Here is an 18,846-nt window from a genome sequence, read left to right as displayed (position 1 = left end):
AATGTCGCATTTCTATGCACAAGCTTGGACAGTATATTCTGTATACTGTGAAATATCAATCCCGATCCCCATTCGATATTTTAATTGCTTAATTATTGACGAGTTACAAGCTGAGACAAAGAATTGTCGAATTTCATTTTGCCCTTTGATTGGTTTGCCTTTTGTACTTCAGTAAACAATACTTAAAAAGACTATCGATAGAATAACTACAATGACTAAAAAGGAGGAATATTTGGAATGAATTTACCAAAATAAATGAGCAAAGTAACATACTTGGGAGGCCAGTCTTAATAGTGCACCTTCCGTGGGTTGACCGAATAACTGATTATCTCGAATTGTAGCATTATTACAAATACAACCAATCTAAAAGAGAAAAAAGACAAGAACAAACACTGTGTATCAAGATTATTTGAAATCCATGTCAAAATATTAGGTCCTGTAAATAGTAAACAAAGAATACAGTACAGAAGAAATCTGTCGGGTTTCATGTCGTTTGATTATATTATAAACTAACATGTTAGCACATCTGGCAAACCAGAAAAATCTGTTTACATCTAAAATAGTGGATAATACGAAAATCCAGGAATTCGTCGCTGTTCTATTTGAGATTTGTCACTCAAATATACATTAATCTATGTTAATACAAAAACTCAAACTCGAAAATAATAACTAGAGTTACAAACTCCACAGTGTTATTTATTAGACATCTGTGTTGAGATAACCACTAAAATGTTCATCGAGGGTGGTAATTACCGGTGGTTGTGAAGGTCTGCATTTTTCTGTTGTTAATATCCAGCTGACAAGTTCCTAACAGAATGAAAAGAGTGACACGAATTCCACTATCGGACACTATCCAAAATAAAATCAAGTCGTATCTTTAAGCAATATCAACGAACCCCTAGGCTACAATCAACTACGACAATATTCATTTGCTTACACTGAATCAGGTTGAAAAAAGGTTGAAGGCGGTCTTATGAAAACATGACATCAGTCCGCAAAGATTGATAGATAGACTTATTTGTGTAGAAAAATATACGTTTCCTGTTTGAAAAAACGTGAGTTAATCATAGTTTATGGTTGAAAACTGACTTGCGAATCTTGAGCATATTTTGTGCTTGAATAAATTTATTTTGCAAATAAGACCTTACATTTGGAAATAGAATGATGAGTGCAAAAATGTAGAAAATAGCACAACAACGACAACTACTACAACTTGTGTGATAACAGGTAAGGTTGATTGAAACAAAATAATGAAACAATAAGCGGTTAAATTGGTTGTATTAAATCATCTCTATACAGATAAACGAAGAGAACAACGTGCAGGCTTTTGTTTAAATGAAATAAGTACATATTTCTAAATACCATAAACTAAGTAAACTAGAGATATTGATGAGAAAAGAGCAAACAAGTAAGTTACATTGATATGACTATTATTATTAATGGCTTTATTCAATATTATATGCTTCACACAAAACGGAATTTTCATCATAAAGTATTTCAACAAGTTTCCTTAACAGAACAAAGAGAAAAAAGACCGATAACTGAACACATTTATACATGAAATAATTGAATAGACTATCTGAAATCAAATTAAGTGTTTTTTAAATAAAATAAAAATCTGTACAACTAATTAGAAACATATTTAAGAATACAAGTGATTGACTAGGTCAGATCTTACAACCTTACCTGTATTATGCTATCCAAAGATGGTGGATAATAATATGGTGTACGTAATTCGTCAAACGAAACTGATCTAGCATTTGCTGACATCTGATAATGAGGATTGATATGATTTAACATTAATTTATTTGACAGTGAAACGTTATCTAGTTTAATGGTTTCGGTAGGAGTGGCAGCAGAAGTTACAGTCAAATAATTAGAAGGATTGGCATAATTCATATCTAACTTTACACAAGTAGTATCACTGTGTTTATTGGCTTGTTGAATAGGAATTGTGTATCTTTCTAATGAACCAGTAACTATATGTGATACAGTCATTTCATTCTTCGTCATGGTTCCAGTTTTATCTGAACAAACTACATTTACACAACCTGAATAAGACAAACAAGTATAGAAAAGTATTTTTTTAAACATGTTTTATTTCATTTAAGTTTAGAAATAAGGTTGAAATTCATTCGCGGCCTGAATAGCTCAATGATAACGTCTCAGAGATGGGTTCGAAACCTGCAAGATTACAGTTACGCCCTACTGATGAACAGATCAACCCATACTAATATATTCAGCTGCTTTCTCACGGTGATTTTTCGGTTAGCTGAAAAGGTATATAAATAATTGTAATTTTGCTGATGTAATTGACTTTATACTTGCTTGTTGTTATTATTACTGGATTCAGATAATGCATTTTGGTAAATGTTAGTTGAATCATTTTATGGTATTTGTTATTTAAGCCAATGTATTATTACATCAAATTTTCTTAGCAATACTTTCAAAGATTACCTAAGGATAAATAACACTGTACTTTACATTGATAAAGATTATACAAACAGTTTGTCAGTTATGAGTTAACGTTACCAAACGGCTAAGATATGGTTAACGAAGGTCTGAAATATAAAAAGTTACATTCGCGTTATCAAGAGACTATAAACTTGTTAAAGGTTGACTCTTTTAAACGGCGGTGATCTATTCTGGGAGACTGACTGCGGTGATTAAAACGTGTTACAAGGAGCAAATTACCGAGGATGGCATACGAAAATAACCGAAGTAAACTAATTTTGAAAGACGAAATACCATAATTTGAATTTGATTTCAATGATTCGAACGTGGCTCTATCACCCTTGAAGTCGATGTTCATGTATAAAGTTTTTTTTGTACTGTAATTATTTGTGTTTTTGGCGTTTTCGGCCTCATATTCTTATCAATGAATATCGAAGGATACCCGTCTTTGATAAGTATCTCCTTTAAGAGGCCCGAATCTTCATCTACGACTTCGGGGCTACAAATTCTTCGTATTCTTGTAGCGAGTGTTATTATTTTCTTTTTCGGCTGATGGGAACACAACTGTGGAAACTTGGTAGTTGGCCATTCCACATAGGTTTCCTGTAAATAGATCTTTTTGAAGTACCGTCTTGCTTTCTTGTCATTTCCACATCAAGAAAGTGAATATTTTGTTTGTTTTCAACTTCAAGTGTGAATTTTATTGATGAGTGACAATTATTAAATGCCTTTAGGAGATGATTTAAGTCATATTTGTTGTCACAAATGATAAAGATATCATCTACGTATCTTTAATACAAGTGGAGGTTTTCTATAGTTGTTTTAAGTTGGTTGTTTTCTAAACTAACCATGAAGCAATCTGCCAGTAATGGACCAAGTGCGGATCCCATTGCTATACCATCCTTCTGTCTATAAATTACGTCGTTGAATGTGAACTGTACATTGCAAGTGCAACGTAGTAATAGTTCCTTCAAATAAACATTCGGTATTCCGACGTTTATCTCATTATTATTTATGTACTTGCAGATAAAACTAATGGTCTCTGTGAGTGGAACATTAGTGAATAATGATTTGACATCCAAAGATAGCATAATTTTGTCACTTACATTTACTTCTTTTATTCGCTCGATAAATTCAAAAGTATCACGTACGGAATGTTTACAAATGCGTTTTCTAACGGGTTCTAGGAGATTTGCCATCCACTTTGCTATAGAGTAGTAAGGGGATCCTGACATATCGAGAATTCGTCTAAGAGGTAGGCCAGGTTTGTGTATTTTTGGCAGGCCGTATAATCGCGGTATTATTGATGCTGTTGGTTTGATGCGCTCAAAGACATGTTCGTCGATTAACTGATCATTTTCATTCTCTTAAGAACTTCAATCAGTTGCTTTTCTATGATTTCAGTCTTGTTTATCTCATTGATTGGTTTTGAGAATTTAGTGTCATCTGATAATAGCGTTGTCATTTTTTCAACTTAAGTTTTGAGATCAAGCAGCACTAAGCCGGCACCTTTATCTGGACATGTTATAATCGAGTCTTTATTATTCCTAAGTAGTTTTATCTGATTTCTATGTTCTTTCGTTAGAAGACTTTTGCCTGTTACTTTTGTGCTAATATATTGGTTGCAGCTATCGAGAAGAGTAGATTTGAAACGTTGGAATTCTTGATCAGAGACTGGACTAAGACCTTTTGTTTGTTTTATTAAGTTTTCGAATTGAATATGTGTGCGGATTTTGTTAATTTTTTTCATTTATGTCACAGAATTTTCTCCCCAAAGATAGGGCTTCTAATTGTACATTTGTTAAGGATATTGAAGAATGATCAAACTCATATCTCTCAGGATTGCTAGGAAGTTTATGCTGTGTTTCTGTGGTTTTTAAACTTTTAGTGAGGTCCGATATTAAGTTTTTCGTGAGTTTGTCGATAACTGTGGTAACATATTCGGTAAAAAGATTGTGTTCGTTAGGTGATAATTCATATAATACAGGAGATCTTTGTGAAATGCTAAATTCCAATAACGGGATGCGTGGACGAATAGAATCAATAATATTTTGTGCATGGCGTTTCAGAGATTTTGAGTTTGGATAAATATGGTTTCTTCGAAGAATTTTCCAGTAGTATTTAGAATATTTGTGCATTTTAACGCAATCCTTAAGAAAGGTAACCTTCACATTCACCTCCGCAAGTTTGACAGAATAACTCAGAAACTCATTAAGTTCCTTAACTGTCGAAGGGTCCCTGGAATTTTTTTAGTAAATGGAATACACCCATTAAGACATTAAATAAGAAAGATTATTTCCACGATCATTCCGATTACATTTCATCTCTATTTCAACATTTTAGCTTATCATGCTGAGCCATCCTTTCCCAAAGATAATTTCCCTATCTATCTTTTGATGAATACTTAAGCCATTAACAATCAAACGATTATTAAACTTTCCTTGTTTTAAAATGTTTTTTAATACCTTTGTCTATTTAACCTCACTGTCACCATGTATAACAGAAGTTTATTATCAGTATTATTATCATCCTGTAAAAATAGCTATGTATATTTGTGATTGTACAGCTTTGAAACTGAATTCACCGAAAAGAGAACTCTTCGCTGAACTAATCTTTCTTATTTAAATATATATTCTCCACATAGTCTGTTAATCAATCAGAACCTGCAGACCTCCCCTGTTTTAGATTAGCTATAGTTTTTTCTCCTTTCATAGTCGGTTGGTTTATGTTGACACTCAATTCGGGCTGTTTCGTAAAAGTAGGCAATTGAAGGTTGTATTGCTTAACCATAACGTGCTATTAAAAACGTTTCTTAATCATACTGTGAAAAACTTCAGGACTAGCTATTGTGAAATGAAGTATTGTTATTGTGTATATAATCATAATGTTGAAATCTAAATAGTCACAAAGTTACTAAAAAACTAATGCTTACCAAGAGTTTCAACAGCTGGAAGTCGTCTAACAATCGCATTTCTTGCTGCCATACGCATTTGGCCAATAGCTAGAGTGACAGTTACTACAATAGGAAGACCTTCAGGGATTGCTGCGACTGCCAAACTATAAGGGATTTGTGTGTGTGTGTGAGATAGAGAGACAGAGGAAGGAACACTTTGAATAAAGAGTAGTGAGAATTAAATTATTGTTAATATAAAGTAATGTTCCATTACAGTTTGAAGATGAACTAAAGATTTACAGGGGTTTTCATATTTGATATTGAAATAACACAAATAATTGAGCATATTGATCTCGCAAGTAGAAAAATTTGTAAATGGTACTTATCATTGTTTGGAAATGTCCAAATTTGATTCTGAGGGCGTAAACCCTTACTACGACCAAGACAGTCAAACTGATAATTTTCTCACTGGACTAAGCAATAGTCAATTATTCATAAATAATGTAGGATCTAGCACAAATATATACACATCGGCCGAAGATGGAACAAACTGTATATATTAGTAAAATGAAATGAATTGAACAACTCTGTTATACTATAATATGAAAAGATTTTTAAGTCATACAGTTATGACACAAGTGAAACAGGTAAACAAAACAAAAATCAATTCAACAGTACAGATTTCGAAAAAATTATTAAACTGTGTAGTGATTACGAAACTAATCATCGTATGGAGAGGAGGAAATAAATAAAATGGCTAATATAATGATAACCAGCAACTTGATCACCATTTAAATTTTATGAGTTATCAACACTCACTGCAGTTTAGCAAGCGGGTAACGGTCGGTGCACTAGACATTAAATTACATCAAATGGGAGCTGACGATATGAACAAGGTACTCAAGCAAAAAGTCCGTTAAGTAAATTCCTGGTATATTGATATATAGACAAGATAATCATAACTTTTCTTGAAAGATGATTTATTTCCATCAGTGGTTTTCGCTGTTAAAATACTTTGGCATGAATTATTGTTACCTTTAGTATGACCTCATATATGTATATGCAATAAATAATAACGAAATCAATGGATACACTTACCTTACGCCAATAGTTAACAATTCTAAAATATGGCGTCCTTGAAATAGACCAATAATCACTATACTACTAATAATAATTAAAGAGATAGCAGATAAATGCTTTCCCAACTTATCCATACTCTTCTGAAGTGGTGTACGTGGTGCCTAAACGAAATATGGAATTAAATCAATAACAAGCAATAAACATCAAATGATAAGAGGTACAGTGAAATAAACTTATTTATAAAAATATGTAGTTGTCACTTTGATAATTGATTCTTAAACTGATCTAAAGAGGGAAACTGTGATTTTCTTTTAAACAGATGACCCCCAAATGCCGTGGTATGGCCGAGAGTGGGGTGGGCCTGCTCTCCCTCTCGAAATGCTCTCACACGGCCACGCGTATACAGCCTCTGCCAGGGAAGTCCTACTCACTTCCTTCTCGTGGCGGGGGTGTTGTTTACGAAATTGAGAGGACGAAAAGAGAATGTCCGGCGTTTTAACCGGATTCCAAACCAATTGTGCACATGGGCTCCAGTATCCTGAGGGAACAAATGGCGTATGAACCAATCGTTGGTCACCGGTTTCCATGGGATTGCATCTCCTTACGATGCTCCACTGCCTTGTGGATCAGACCTTCAGGTCGAAGGCTCGGGGTGTGGCCCCCTAAGAAAACCACCTGTTTCGGTCTGGGCACCCGGGCAGTATCACAGCCCACACACACAAATATGGTGTGGCGCATATATATTTGGTACCCTTTTGTACAAATATTTATGTGTTGAAATAATAAAAAAATAACCAAGAAAAACAGATATTGACGACGACTAGTAAGTAGCATGATGTTGAAATGTTTGTTATCCATTTGAAGAATTTGCAATAGGGTTATCGAACTCTTGATAAACACATAAAGTGGCAATAATTGTTTCAATATGATTAAAAAGTGTCCCCTACTTCAGTGATCAATAAGAATACTGATAGTTGTTTGAGTGATAGCTTATATGATTCAAATCATTAGCAGCCAAATGACTTAGGATTTATAATAGAGGATCATTTATGCAGCTAACGATTACTGATAGTTGTCAATGTTATGTTGCTATTAGACTAATGAGGACACCAGGTGCTCTGAAAACGCTGAGAAGCACCTTATCAAATTAGCATTCACTAGAAATTTCGCCAGAAACATTCAGAAAGTGAAAAGTCACATGTCCAGTTTATGAATGGATGATTACCCATACTGCTACTATGTTTAGTAGCGTTCCAGAATTTCCCGTAGACCCAAGGCCATCAAAAATACTATAAAAACCATAGATTTTCTGTACATAAACAAAAACCTTTGGAATAATGTGTTTCTTCCATATTTCGCACCTTTTCTCTCGTGTTCAAGTTGCTATGTAGATTTAGCCTGGGGGTTACTAGAAGAGCTTAGGAACCAAATCTGGCGTTCGAGTAGAAGACTTATCACAATCATATTAGTGATATAACTGTAGCAATGGTTTTTGTATTAGTAGATTGGTTACTAAGATTATGTAGTAAGTGAACCAAATGTATTTTATTGAACTACATTTTGGAGTTTGTTATACGCACTTAAGGAAATATGGAACAGATTGAAGATTAGCATTAACAAAGCTCTCGGAAACTGAGAGTTATACGGAACAATACTTGTGCAGGACTTTATTTGGTTTTAAAACATAGTGTTGTAAATAAATATATTTACACAATGCTCATAAAACTAAAGTAATAAATTAATGAATTAAAATATCTTAAAACAAACAGGAGGACAGAAAATGAGCAACAGAAACAGAGGAAATAATGTGAAGAGATATGGCAAGAATATGTTGAGTTCAAATTAATAAAGAATAAATTATTAAGAAGCTAGACAAGTTATATTTCAGATATCTGAACGTCAGCTATCACTTGTTTAAAAACCTTGTAGTGGATTTAATTTTCATTAAAGTGAACCGCTCGCCGATGAAGGGAATCTGAATATGTTCTAGGATATAAACTCATATTTATTGATTGGTTGGTACCAGTTTGCTTCTGTTCTATTTTGTTTAGTGGGTCGAATGTATCAGTATGTAGATCTAGTGGTACATTATTTGTCAATACTAAATCCTGAGACCGTGTTCCATTTTCATAATGAACTGTACTGTCACGTACACATACACATGACAATAATTTTTAACCGACGATTTATATAAAAACAAATAGAATGATGCCAAAAAACACACTGTGATTTCAAAATTTAAAATAGAAATATTCTTATTTTTTAAACACTCGAAATAGCATAAAGTCCATCTATCATGATAAAACAGATATTTTGACTCTTGAATAGGTTATTTTACAACAGAAATATGCTAAGACGATATTTATAGATCAGTGAAAGGTAGATTTCGTAGCTCACAATACAATGGACTGAACAAAAGTTTATTATAGTACCTAGATAAAAGCAAATAAACAAATATAAAAACAATCCTAGCATAATCAGTGGAATAGTTATAGAATGTAGCTATTAGTAGTGCTACTTTTCTGTTTCATTTAGATTCCATATAATGACCTTGATAGAATGACTAGTTTATGTACACAAGAGAAATAATTTTAGCCGTGTTCTTTGAACTAGACTTGTATTGTGGTTGTGGAATTACTTTGTGCTTCCTTTACATAGAAGTAAGCTGGTTATCTTTATTCTACGACCCCATTCTGATGGCTTTATCTGTAAACGGTCATCTTTGGAAGCTTTATCTTTTTACTTTTGTTGACCACTTAGTTCGTCAGACCTCTGGAAAATTTAGAGAACAAATTACACAAGACGAAATAACTAAGCTAAAAAATATTTCCTATCATTCGACACAAAAATAATGAGTGAAAATGACGGTGAATATAAAATTCATTAAGCCAGAAGATTACTTGTTGGAATTCCGGAGACCATTTTTCTCACAAATTGACCTCAACTAGAAAACCATTGAGAAAATCATTCAACATCTGAAAATTTTCTTGTATACCAGTTTGGCCATTTTTAAATGTGTCAACGATAAACCTCATATACAAGATCAAACTTAGGATCTTCATGTCTTAAAGCGAGTAGGATATATTTAGACCACTGAATTAGAATTCCGATGGTCGACATCATTAATAGTAATCATTTTGCGTTTGGAAATGAATTACTTCCCGAAAACTGGACCCCAAAGTTTTTAATGATTACCGACTTGAATTTTAAAACCAAGCATACACCACTGAATTAAGAGCTATGAAACACAGATCCCGTAAGAATACATAAATACCCACACCTTTTTCCTTGTATCCTCGTCGGTTGGAGTGCGAATAAAACTTTTATTTTGTTTTCTCAACACTGACGGGGTGGATCAGAAACCATTCGAGAAATAGTACAATTTCATTGGAACAGTACATAGTGCTCTGTTCATCAATGAGTTGATATTTCAATTTGAGTAGCTAGAGGCGAGTTATGATAGCTTTTGATATGGATAAACATATTTATTTACTTGTTACTTATAGCAAAGAAAAATAATGAATTTAGTACAGGTTTCAATACTTACTTCTTCTGAATGCATCATACGGAAAACTTCACCAAATTCCGAATGTTCTCCAGTTCCAATAACCAAACCTTTTCCAGTACCCGAACAAACTAATGTTCCCATAAATCCAATATTAATTAGATCATGACATCCACGTAGACGTTCAACAGCTTTGTTATCGCCTATATTCACTAAAGCATTATTACATATGGAAAAAAAGTTTTTCTTTAAAAAAGTTAACAAAACCCAACCTAGCTACAAGGAGTTTATCAAGATGAAAGGTTGAATGTGTGTTCAGTTAAATTTCAAACAGCTTCTTGGTATCCCTTGCTTTGCAATGGTACCGCCAATTAAGATCAATCTGTGACGAACACAGCGTACAGATAAAATCGATCTCCACAAAGCAGCTTTAACTAGACTATAATAAACATCCTAACAGTCACCTAGTTCAGGATGCTCCTGAAGTTCTAGTGAGAAGTCATAACTGGTTGAGTTTAGACATATCAGAAGTGAAATGGTTGTCACAAATAGGATTAGATGCTCGTCTCACCACGTCGTAAATTGGTTGGAGTGGGAACAGTACCACTTAACGCCGACCCAATGATCCTAATGATTAAGGGTTCTCCGTGAGACTTTGATTGATCAAGTTCTTTTATAGGATTTAATAAACATCCTGAGCTATATTTGAAAAAAATCTATCTGAGGCTGAGTGAAGACAGAAAGATATATTGTGCTCATTATTTATAATTACCATTGACAGCAGTATTCACTCAATATTGGTCAAACCATGCTCCCAAGTCATTTTACTAAACTCCTAACCTTGTTACGAGAAAAAAGTAAATCACGCTTAAAGTCTGCTTCAATCACCAACCTACAACAACACAACTAAGAAAATGCAACAAGATTGAGAAAGTTAAGTAATAAACATTTTACTCTGTATACATTATTACTAACCATTTTGTGTTGATGAAAATCTAACTTCAGAAGTATTAGAAATCGGGAAATGTGTACAAAGAACCTCTGAAGATTTGGGAACGGCTTCAGTTTCTCCAGTCAAACTAGACTCATCCATTCGTAAATCTGTCAGATCGAAAAGTCTTAAATCTGCTGGGAGACGATCACCAACTGATAAACAGACAATATCACCAGGAACAAGATACGAAGCTAGAAATGTATGCATTTCACCACTACGTAGACTAGATGATATATATATATATATATATGGATAGAAAACAAACAAAAAATATTTTCAGTAGACAGTGCATATTACAGGTTAAAATAATAAGTATATTCATCTGGGATACTAATTCTGTTTCAAATTAAGTCACATACTTCACAGAGGAATGAAATATTAGGATTTTACTGCAATTAACAAACAGCTTGTTCTGTTAATCTGGAGGTTGGTTGGTCGTTGTTCATGGATCATGTGGTGGTGCTGTCCAGAAGGACAGAGAGAGCTTCACAACTAAATAGTCCAATTCAGAGACCACAACACCGTATCTCCTTACTAACCCTGAACATATTGCTTTGGCCTGCTTGTCGATTTTCTCTTGCTAAGCGCTAATTTGAAATATACCAATTTGAGCCCGAAACACATTTGTTTATTATTAACTAACTGACTAACTAATATGAACAATTAGAGTAATTAGTAAATCTATTACATTATAATAGTGTGAACCAATTACCAAACAATAAATAGGTGAGATTTTAAAACTATAACAACGATTATAGTCAATATTTTATACGATAAAATACACAAGTTTTTTTAAAGATTTACTTACTAATCAGACTGTAATGAATTTAACATCTACAGATCGTATATATATCCACTTGGTTAGTAATACTGATCATTTTAACACCATAGAAAAGATTTTGATTGAGATCATAAATCGACTGATGTTAGACCACTACCTCAGTACAAGTGAAGATAGTCGCGCAATTTCGTGGATTGGTTGAGGTTAGACATTAACACCGTTGGATTCCAGCTCAGTGGTCCAGAGATTAAGTGTTCGCACACGAGACAGAAGGTTCTGGGTTCGAATCCCGGAAGCGGGATCGTGGATACGAACTGCTGAAGAGTTCCACAATAGCACGGAATGATCGTTCAGTACTTTCAAGTATTCAATGGTGGTCTAACATTAATCGATTCATGATCTCAATCAAAAACTTAATAATTTCCACAACCTTATACTGATGATAGAAAAGATGACAAAGTATTACAACGAAAATTATATCAGTGATTACATCCCATTTTAGTCAAGTGAAACATTGTGCATTAAATATTTCACTGTTCATTCAAAGTTATGGTGTTACTAGCAATAGGTTAATCAGTCAGCGATAAACGTGTCCATCACAAAAGTTAGATTGCTATCAATCACTTTGCACTTTTCATTTCCAAGTCTGATTGTTTATATGCTTGCTATCTATTAATTGGAATATAATCATAACTTCATTGAATATTTCGATATATAAATAAATGACACTGTTGCATTATGTCTCCTGACCAGTTACCAATGAGCAAATGACAAGTAAAACCATCTTGGTTATTTAGCCCGACATAAAACCAGTATATATATACTGGGAAAAGAACTGACGATCTAACCAAGTGATTAGCTTTATTAAACAATTAGTGATTGAGATTGTTAGCTAATCACGCAAGTCCTTTAACTCTAATAATTAGAATAAATAACTAGACCTCATTGAAACAAATTCTTAATCAATTCTGCCAACTATTTATACACTAAACATAATGAATGTTATTCAGGAGAAGTGGCAATAGCGACGTAATTCAACAACCATGTACGAGTTCGTAAGCTTGGGGCTATGAAGAAAATTTTCTTTCTATATGTGGGTTGGTGACGAAGCAAATTAGTGAGGATGTGAAACTTTGAGAACTATGCTCTGGGGTGTCGGGACATATTTTTCTAGTGTTTATCAATTATATGATTTACGATACTTTTGTAATCATCTCTTAAACATAAACTTTCATTTACCGCATGAATCGTTGTTACTATATATTTTACCGTTCATAAACTATGGTAATTTGACCACTAATCTTGTTGTAATCAGTGTCCTAGTTATGCATAGATTGAGGTCAATTGTTTACAATTTACCATAATCTTGTATTCTATGTATATAATCACGTTTTAAGGTCTGAATAATAAAAGACAGCAAAAGGTACTCAGTTAATATTCTAGTGTTCTGATTGGTAGTTAGAAGGTAGAGTTGTGTGAGCTATCGATCGTTAGCATGCACATGAGCCAAGATTTTGAAGTTATCGTTAGAAAAATTGACAGAATAACAGTAACGGACACTACTCCACTGTCCCTCCGAAAGTGGGTGAGGTGTTCAAACCTACGCTTACCAGGTTGTACAGGATTCTTAATGAACAACACACAAACTCATCTTTTAAAACTGATAACAGAAAAATAACAGCCTGTTACATATCATGTTAGTGCGAAAACAAAAGGAAAACCACAGTTGTTTATGATGAACAGTCAGTACTTTTAGGAGGATCATTGGGTATTTAACTGTGGTTTAAAGTGATAAAAAATGTATGCCAACAATTATATTAATTAGCAAAAATTAGTGGTAAAGGGAGATATGTAACATTGGTAGATTTATAATCTCATCAATCATTTAGGTGTAATTAGTATTGGTAAAAAAATGTGGTAAGATCTACGAAGGAAATCAGGTAAATAGGCACTGATATAGACAAAATAGACTTTGTATCCGAAAGATAAGTTTAATGCATACAACAAGAGAGCTGTTCAGTATATTCGTGTCATTCTAAAATATGAATTAATGAGAATGAAGACGCACATGAACTAAACATGGAACCTTGGGGTAAAATTGTATTAGTGCAAGTTATCGCACTTAGAGAAAGTACAGTCCTCGAGTATAGGCATACTCAAGCCACGATAGTATATCTGAGGTAGATAATAATTTAAATCGACTAGTATTTACCTCAGCGTCTTCAGTTGGTTCAATTCCACGTCAATGACCGACTTCCTCATGTCAGCCTGGTACTCTGAGACTGAAGTAGTGGACCAGCAGCAAAAATAATCGACTTCAACAACTAGGTTTTTGGTACGAACCACTGTTCCACCCATACTAGTTTCGGCAACCCGCTAGTATCAACAGCCCTGACATCAAAATTATGGATTAAAGTCTAGTACGTTAATCAGTGTTAGAGCAGTGAGCTGCTGTATCCTGCACCCAACCGTAACCTTAATTACTCGACGATTCTACCACACTCCAGTTTGCCTTTAGGATACGATATATATATTAACATAACTTTATTCACATAATTGTGGACACTATATTTTATTGATAGCGTTTTATTCCTTTTTAAAAAGTCAAATGGACATACATAATATTCCAAAAAAGTGTTGCAAAAAATACAGAAGATTTATGAAGAAAAAATGTTACAGTTGGATGAGAACATGATTTGGCGGTTTTATATATTTCTCCTCAATAACTAGTCTATCAATTAGATATTTATTCATATGATTCGGGATATGGTATTGAATACATATAAATTTAGTCACTATCTTTGATAATTATAAAGTGATCCCTAGAATATATGCGTAAAACATAATTGTGAGGACAAATATGCAAGTACATCACTAAAGCAATAAGATATATGGTTGGTTAAAAACTGGTACTTTTATTCGGACGACATGTTAAAATCGATGAGAAAAGCCTAGATCAACACGTTTGATACTATTTCATATATATCGGCAAAGTTTGATTACAACATGAAGAAAACTGACCAACTGTAAGTTATTTAAGAACAACAATGCAACAGGTTAGCACAAATGAAAGTAAGCCGAGAGTCACTTCCTTTGGTTATTACATTAAATACTCTAAGTCATTGTTGTTATCGAAAATAAAGTATGTCACTTAAATAAGAAGCAATTTAATAAACAGATGAACAGCACTGAAATGTTTTCGCTACAGCAAATGATATAGTTTTGCCTAGTGAAAACGCTGACAAAATGCAATCTTCTGACCACTAAACAACAATGCAAGTATGTTTGGGATACGTTTCTCGCCCTCCAAATGCAAAATTTTGCCTCAGAATCGGCCTGCGTCAGTGCCTGGATTAATGATGCGGTATGAGATAGTTGACCGTACCGACTCCTTTACTCATCTTTGGAGTCTCATCAGTCCTGACGGGTTGGTATTTGACTAAATATCGGCACCGAGTCAGAAGGCTTGGTCGGCTTCTGCCAAATTGCGTCACTTGTGGCTCAGGACAGATATCCGTCTGCCAATCAAAGGACCAGTTTACTGCTCATCAGTTCACTCTGTTCTACTTTATGGATGTGAAACATGAGGATTTAGAGTAGAGGATATTTGCAGGTTAATGGTATTCAATTATAGTTGTCTACGAAGAATTTTTTGTGTATTTTGAGACCAAAGAGTAAGGAGTGTCTAGATCAGGAATATAGTGCTAGGTGAAGGTGGGAAACCGGATGAAGAGGCAGTAGATTTTCATGAACCAACGTGGTTGCGACATGTGTTGCGTATGTCCAACCATCTTCTACCTTGATGGGCGATATCTGGTGTATGAGTAGGATAGAAGAACGTTAGGGGAGTCCAAACCAAAACATGGCATCAGTCGATGAAGTCACTGGCAACTGGGTTCACTCATGTTAATAAGCATCGGCCACCTGCTTAGGAATCGTGTGATTATCATAACCAGGGGTTAAATACTTCGATTGAAACAGCTCAAAGTCGTTTGCAATGGTGCAGGTCCATCCATTTTTTGTCCTCCGAATTCTAGGCTTCTGAATTCCTTATTATTTTTCGTGTTTTGCTAATGTATATATCTTCGATGCCTAATGTTTTCTATTACTACTGATATTGTTACTACCTCTACTACTGTGGGATTTGCCCTAACAACTTTATATCGCTGTGCCAATGGGGTGTGGAAGCTTGGACCGATGTACATACGTACCAGGTTCTACACCGTGACTGACTGCAGATGGACAGAAGCGACGGACCACTTGATTACATTATGAACCTAAGTGATAGGCTTGATTTTAAGCCGCTAACTGACAGGTAACTCAAAGATGCATTTTGGGTGAAATATTTTATGCATAAATAACAGTTACCAATCCGTACTATATATATTTACAGTTAGTTAGTGATTCTGTATTTTGAAATTTATTCAGTATCTATAACTTACTCCACAAGCGGATATAGGATTTTAACCATCTTAACTATATCCAATATTTTATTAAGTCGTCTGGGCGGGAACAGAAACGCGTATCAATATAAAACTACCACAGAAACAAGTACAGACTAAGACTTATAGTAGCAACCTTTACATAATACCCAAGAAAGAACACTGTATCATACCATTCTGATTATATTTACTTTAAAATCTCATCAGATAAGAGAGCTTGGCTGATAACAAAAACTAGAAGGAAGCTGTTGTTATAGTAAGATAGTATTATGATATTTGGGTCTGGCAACTTATACTAACGTACACACATACCAAGTTATACGCCGGGTTTGACTGACTGGTAAAAGCCTCAAGCTAATCTCTCGGAGTAACCGGTAGTTAAGTTTTAAGAAAATCAAGTTCCTCAGAGAATATATAGAATTAGCAGTGAAAAAGAAGTATTGGAAAGTATTTAAATAACCCGACAAACGAGTACTTATACTGGCTTAATTACGAATATCTTTAAGATATTTACTTTCAAATAGCTAATTGCTAATTTATCACTTCGTTGGTAAGCTAACCGTGATATCCGACTGAGATGATGACCTATCCTAAATGATATTATTAATCCAAGGAAACTTATAACCAATATTTAACGAAATCTTACCAGCTACATTTCGGTGGCATCAATTTTTGTAAAGCTTCTAGGACTTTCTCTGATCTATAACTCTGAATAAACGCGACAGTAACCACTATTAAAATTGCCTAAAAAGGATTAATGGGTATTTACTAGGAGGAATAATGAAACTTACAACAGTAATGCTAATGGTATCATCATATTGCTTCATAATAAGACTGATACATGCTGATGAAAGTAGTAACAGTATCATAGGTTCTTTGAATTGTTCGAGATATTTCTTATATAAAGGATCTGGGTTTGGGTGTTTCAACTCATTTGGACCACATAACTTAAGTCGATGTTGAGCTTCAGTATGATCAAGGCCAGTTTTTAAGTCAACCTAAAGCAGTAGTGAAATAAGAAAGGAGAATGAGTAATTTACTTTGAAATAGTTGGCAAGTTCATCGATAGATTTTACTGCTGCATCTCTAGCGTTAATATGCGCTTGACCACCAGGAATCATTGTTAATCGAAGGCAGTCTGTATAAAATAAGGATTATCATGTGTTTAAATGTGGATACTTTTTATGTACAACTGTTAGCGTGAGTAACCCCAAACCTTAAATAGTGTTAAAGTGGTCATATATCGGAATACAGCAGATAATCTCATACCTAAAGTGAAAAGTAAAAATAACAAGAACTGTGATTATTTACGATATAAAAGTGGAGGTTGATGTACCAAATGATCTGAGTCAAAAAGGCCACTGCTAACGCATAAGTGAGAAGCATTTTAGTGTCCAAATCGAGGGCTAGAATGCAAATGCCTCAGGAGAAAATTGTTTACATGTCAAGTCACGACACCAATACTTATATTGAAGTGACTTGGAATAAAATCAAATACTTCACAAAAAGAGAAGTGTATATAGTATTTTATCACTAAAAGCATAAGGTTGGAAATAGTTGTTTCTCAAACCGGTGGAGGGACAATCAGTGAGCATAACTATGGGAGAAGTGGTTAAACTGTAGATTTTACACTTTGTAACCACTAGTAAGTTGAAAAACCGAATGGTATTTGGAAGGCATCTACGATCAGTAACAGCTACGAAGCTAGATATCAATAAAATCGAAAGGTAATAAGTGCCTGATTAATTAAAGCTGTAGGTATTAGTATATTATTTAGGTGCTTCTACATTATAAACAGTGGTCAACTGTCAACCTTCCTTGGTCTTACCTATATCGTCGTTGGGCCTCCTTATCTTAACGACTCGAACCGAATGCGTCATTTGAAAGTTTGCAAACACTGGCATACTGAGTAGGTTTGATTGTAAAAGTGTGACCTACGTCAACGAGTTTTGGTTTATCAGAAACCACCTTAATATTTACATGGTTGGATGAATATAAAGTTAGGCTCTATTTTGACAACCACATGGTGGTTAGTTTACATTTTTAATACGAAAAGGCTGACAGTGAGATTTAATATATATGCACTAATGATTGTCAACCCCCCCCCTCAGAAGAATTATCAGTTAAATACCATGGAAAATTACCCGTAACCTCTTGCACGAAAAGCCTGACCTTGAACTGACACATTTTGATTTTTACGTGGCTATTCAAAATCCAATAAAATAAGCATGAAACAAAACATATTTTTGTTATTTATAGACTCATATTGATGTTTCCCTGTAGCAGATTGCGTCAAGCGAGGATTCACTTTTTGTACTAGGTAGCATGAACAGTAGAGTGAGTGAGAAGAGCTAAAATAAATGGTTCAAATGGTTCTGAACGGAATATAAGACGCTTTTGCCTAACGGGCTTCAGTATCTAGTAGCGGTGGATCACCGATACCTTCATGCATGAACCTAGGTACATTATTGACAAGGGAGGAAAAAGAAGAGAGTTGGTAAATCATAGTAAGTTACTGTTCTTAATCCTTAAGAAAATGTCAAGCTTTTTCTTAAAGGACTCCTGAGTAGTCGGTTGAACCAGCTCAGTTGGTAGCGAACCCCATCATTTGACTACTCTTAAAGAGTATAAGATGTACCTACAGTCGGCTCTGTTGTGTTGTGTCTCTACTTCCTGCGTGTTACTCCTAAGTTTTGT

General features: G+C 34.3%; 1 protein-coding gene across 1 annotated transcript in view; it reads right to left on the bottom strand.

Annotated features, from left to right (window-relative positions):
* Nucleotides 1-18,328, bottom strand: part of ATP2C1 (ATPase, P-type (transporting), HAD super, sub IC) — a 33,221-nt gene extending 14,893 nt beyond the window's left edge. Inside the window, exons 1-11 of the mRNA XM_051210614.1 lie at nt 18,294-18,328; nt 17,329-17,418; nt 17,190-17,287; nt 16,941-17,147; nt 16,796-16,893; nt 10,908-11,149; nt 9,975-10,144; nt 6,446-6,588; nt 5,387-5,511; nt 1,687-2,051; nt 274-363 (exon numbers count right to left, since the gene is read on the bottom strand). Of these exons, the coding sequence (XP_051070622.1) occupies nt 274-363; nt 1,687-2,051; nt 5,387-5,511; nt 6,446-6,588; nt 9,975-10,144; nt 10,908-11,149; nt 16,796-16,893; nt 16,941-17,147; nt 17,190-17,270 (1,521 nt within the window). The 5' untranslated portion in view covers nt 17,271-17,287; nt 17,329-17,418; nt 18,294-18,328. The remainder of the gene's footprint in view (nt 1-273; nt 364-1,686; nt 2,052-5,386; nt 5,512-6,445; nt 6,589-9,974; nt 10,145-10,907; nt 11,150-16,795; nt 16,894-16,940; nt 17,148-17,189; nt 17,288-17,328; nt 17,419-18,293) is intronic.
* Between the last annotated feature and the right edge of the window lie 518 nt (nt 18,329-18,846).

The sequence above is a fragment of the Schistosoma haematobium genome, chromosome ZW, assembly GCF_000699445.3.
Source record: "Schistosoma haematobium chromosome ZW, whole genome shotgun sequence".
NCBI classification, from domain to species: Eukaryota; Metazoa; Platyhelminthes; class Trematoda; order Strigeidida; family Schistosomatidae; genus Schistosoma; species Schistosoma haematobium.
The sequence above is the reverse complement of the archived record's forward strand: the minus strand, read 5'-3'. Positions and strand labels throughout refer to the sequence as shown.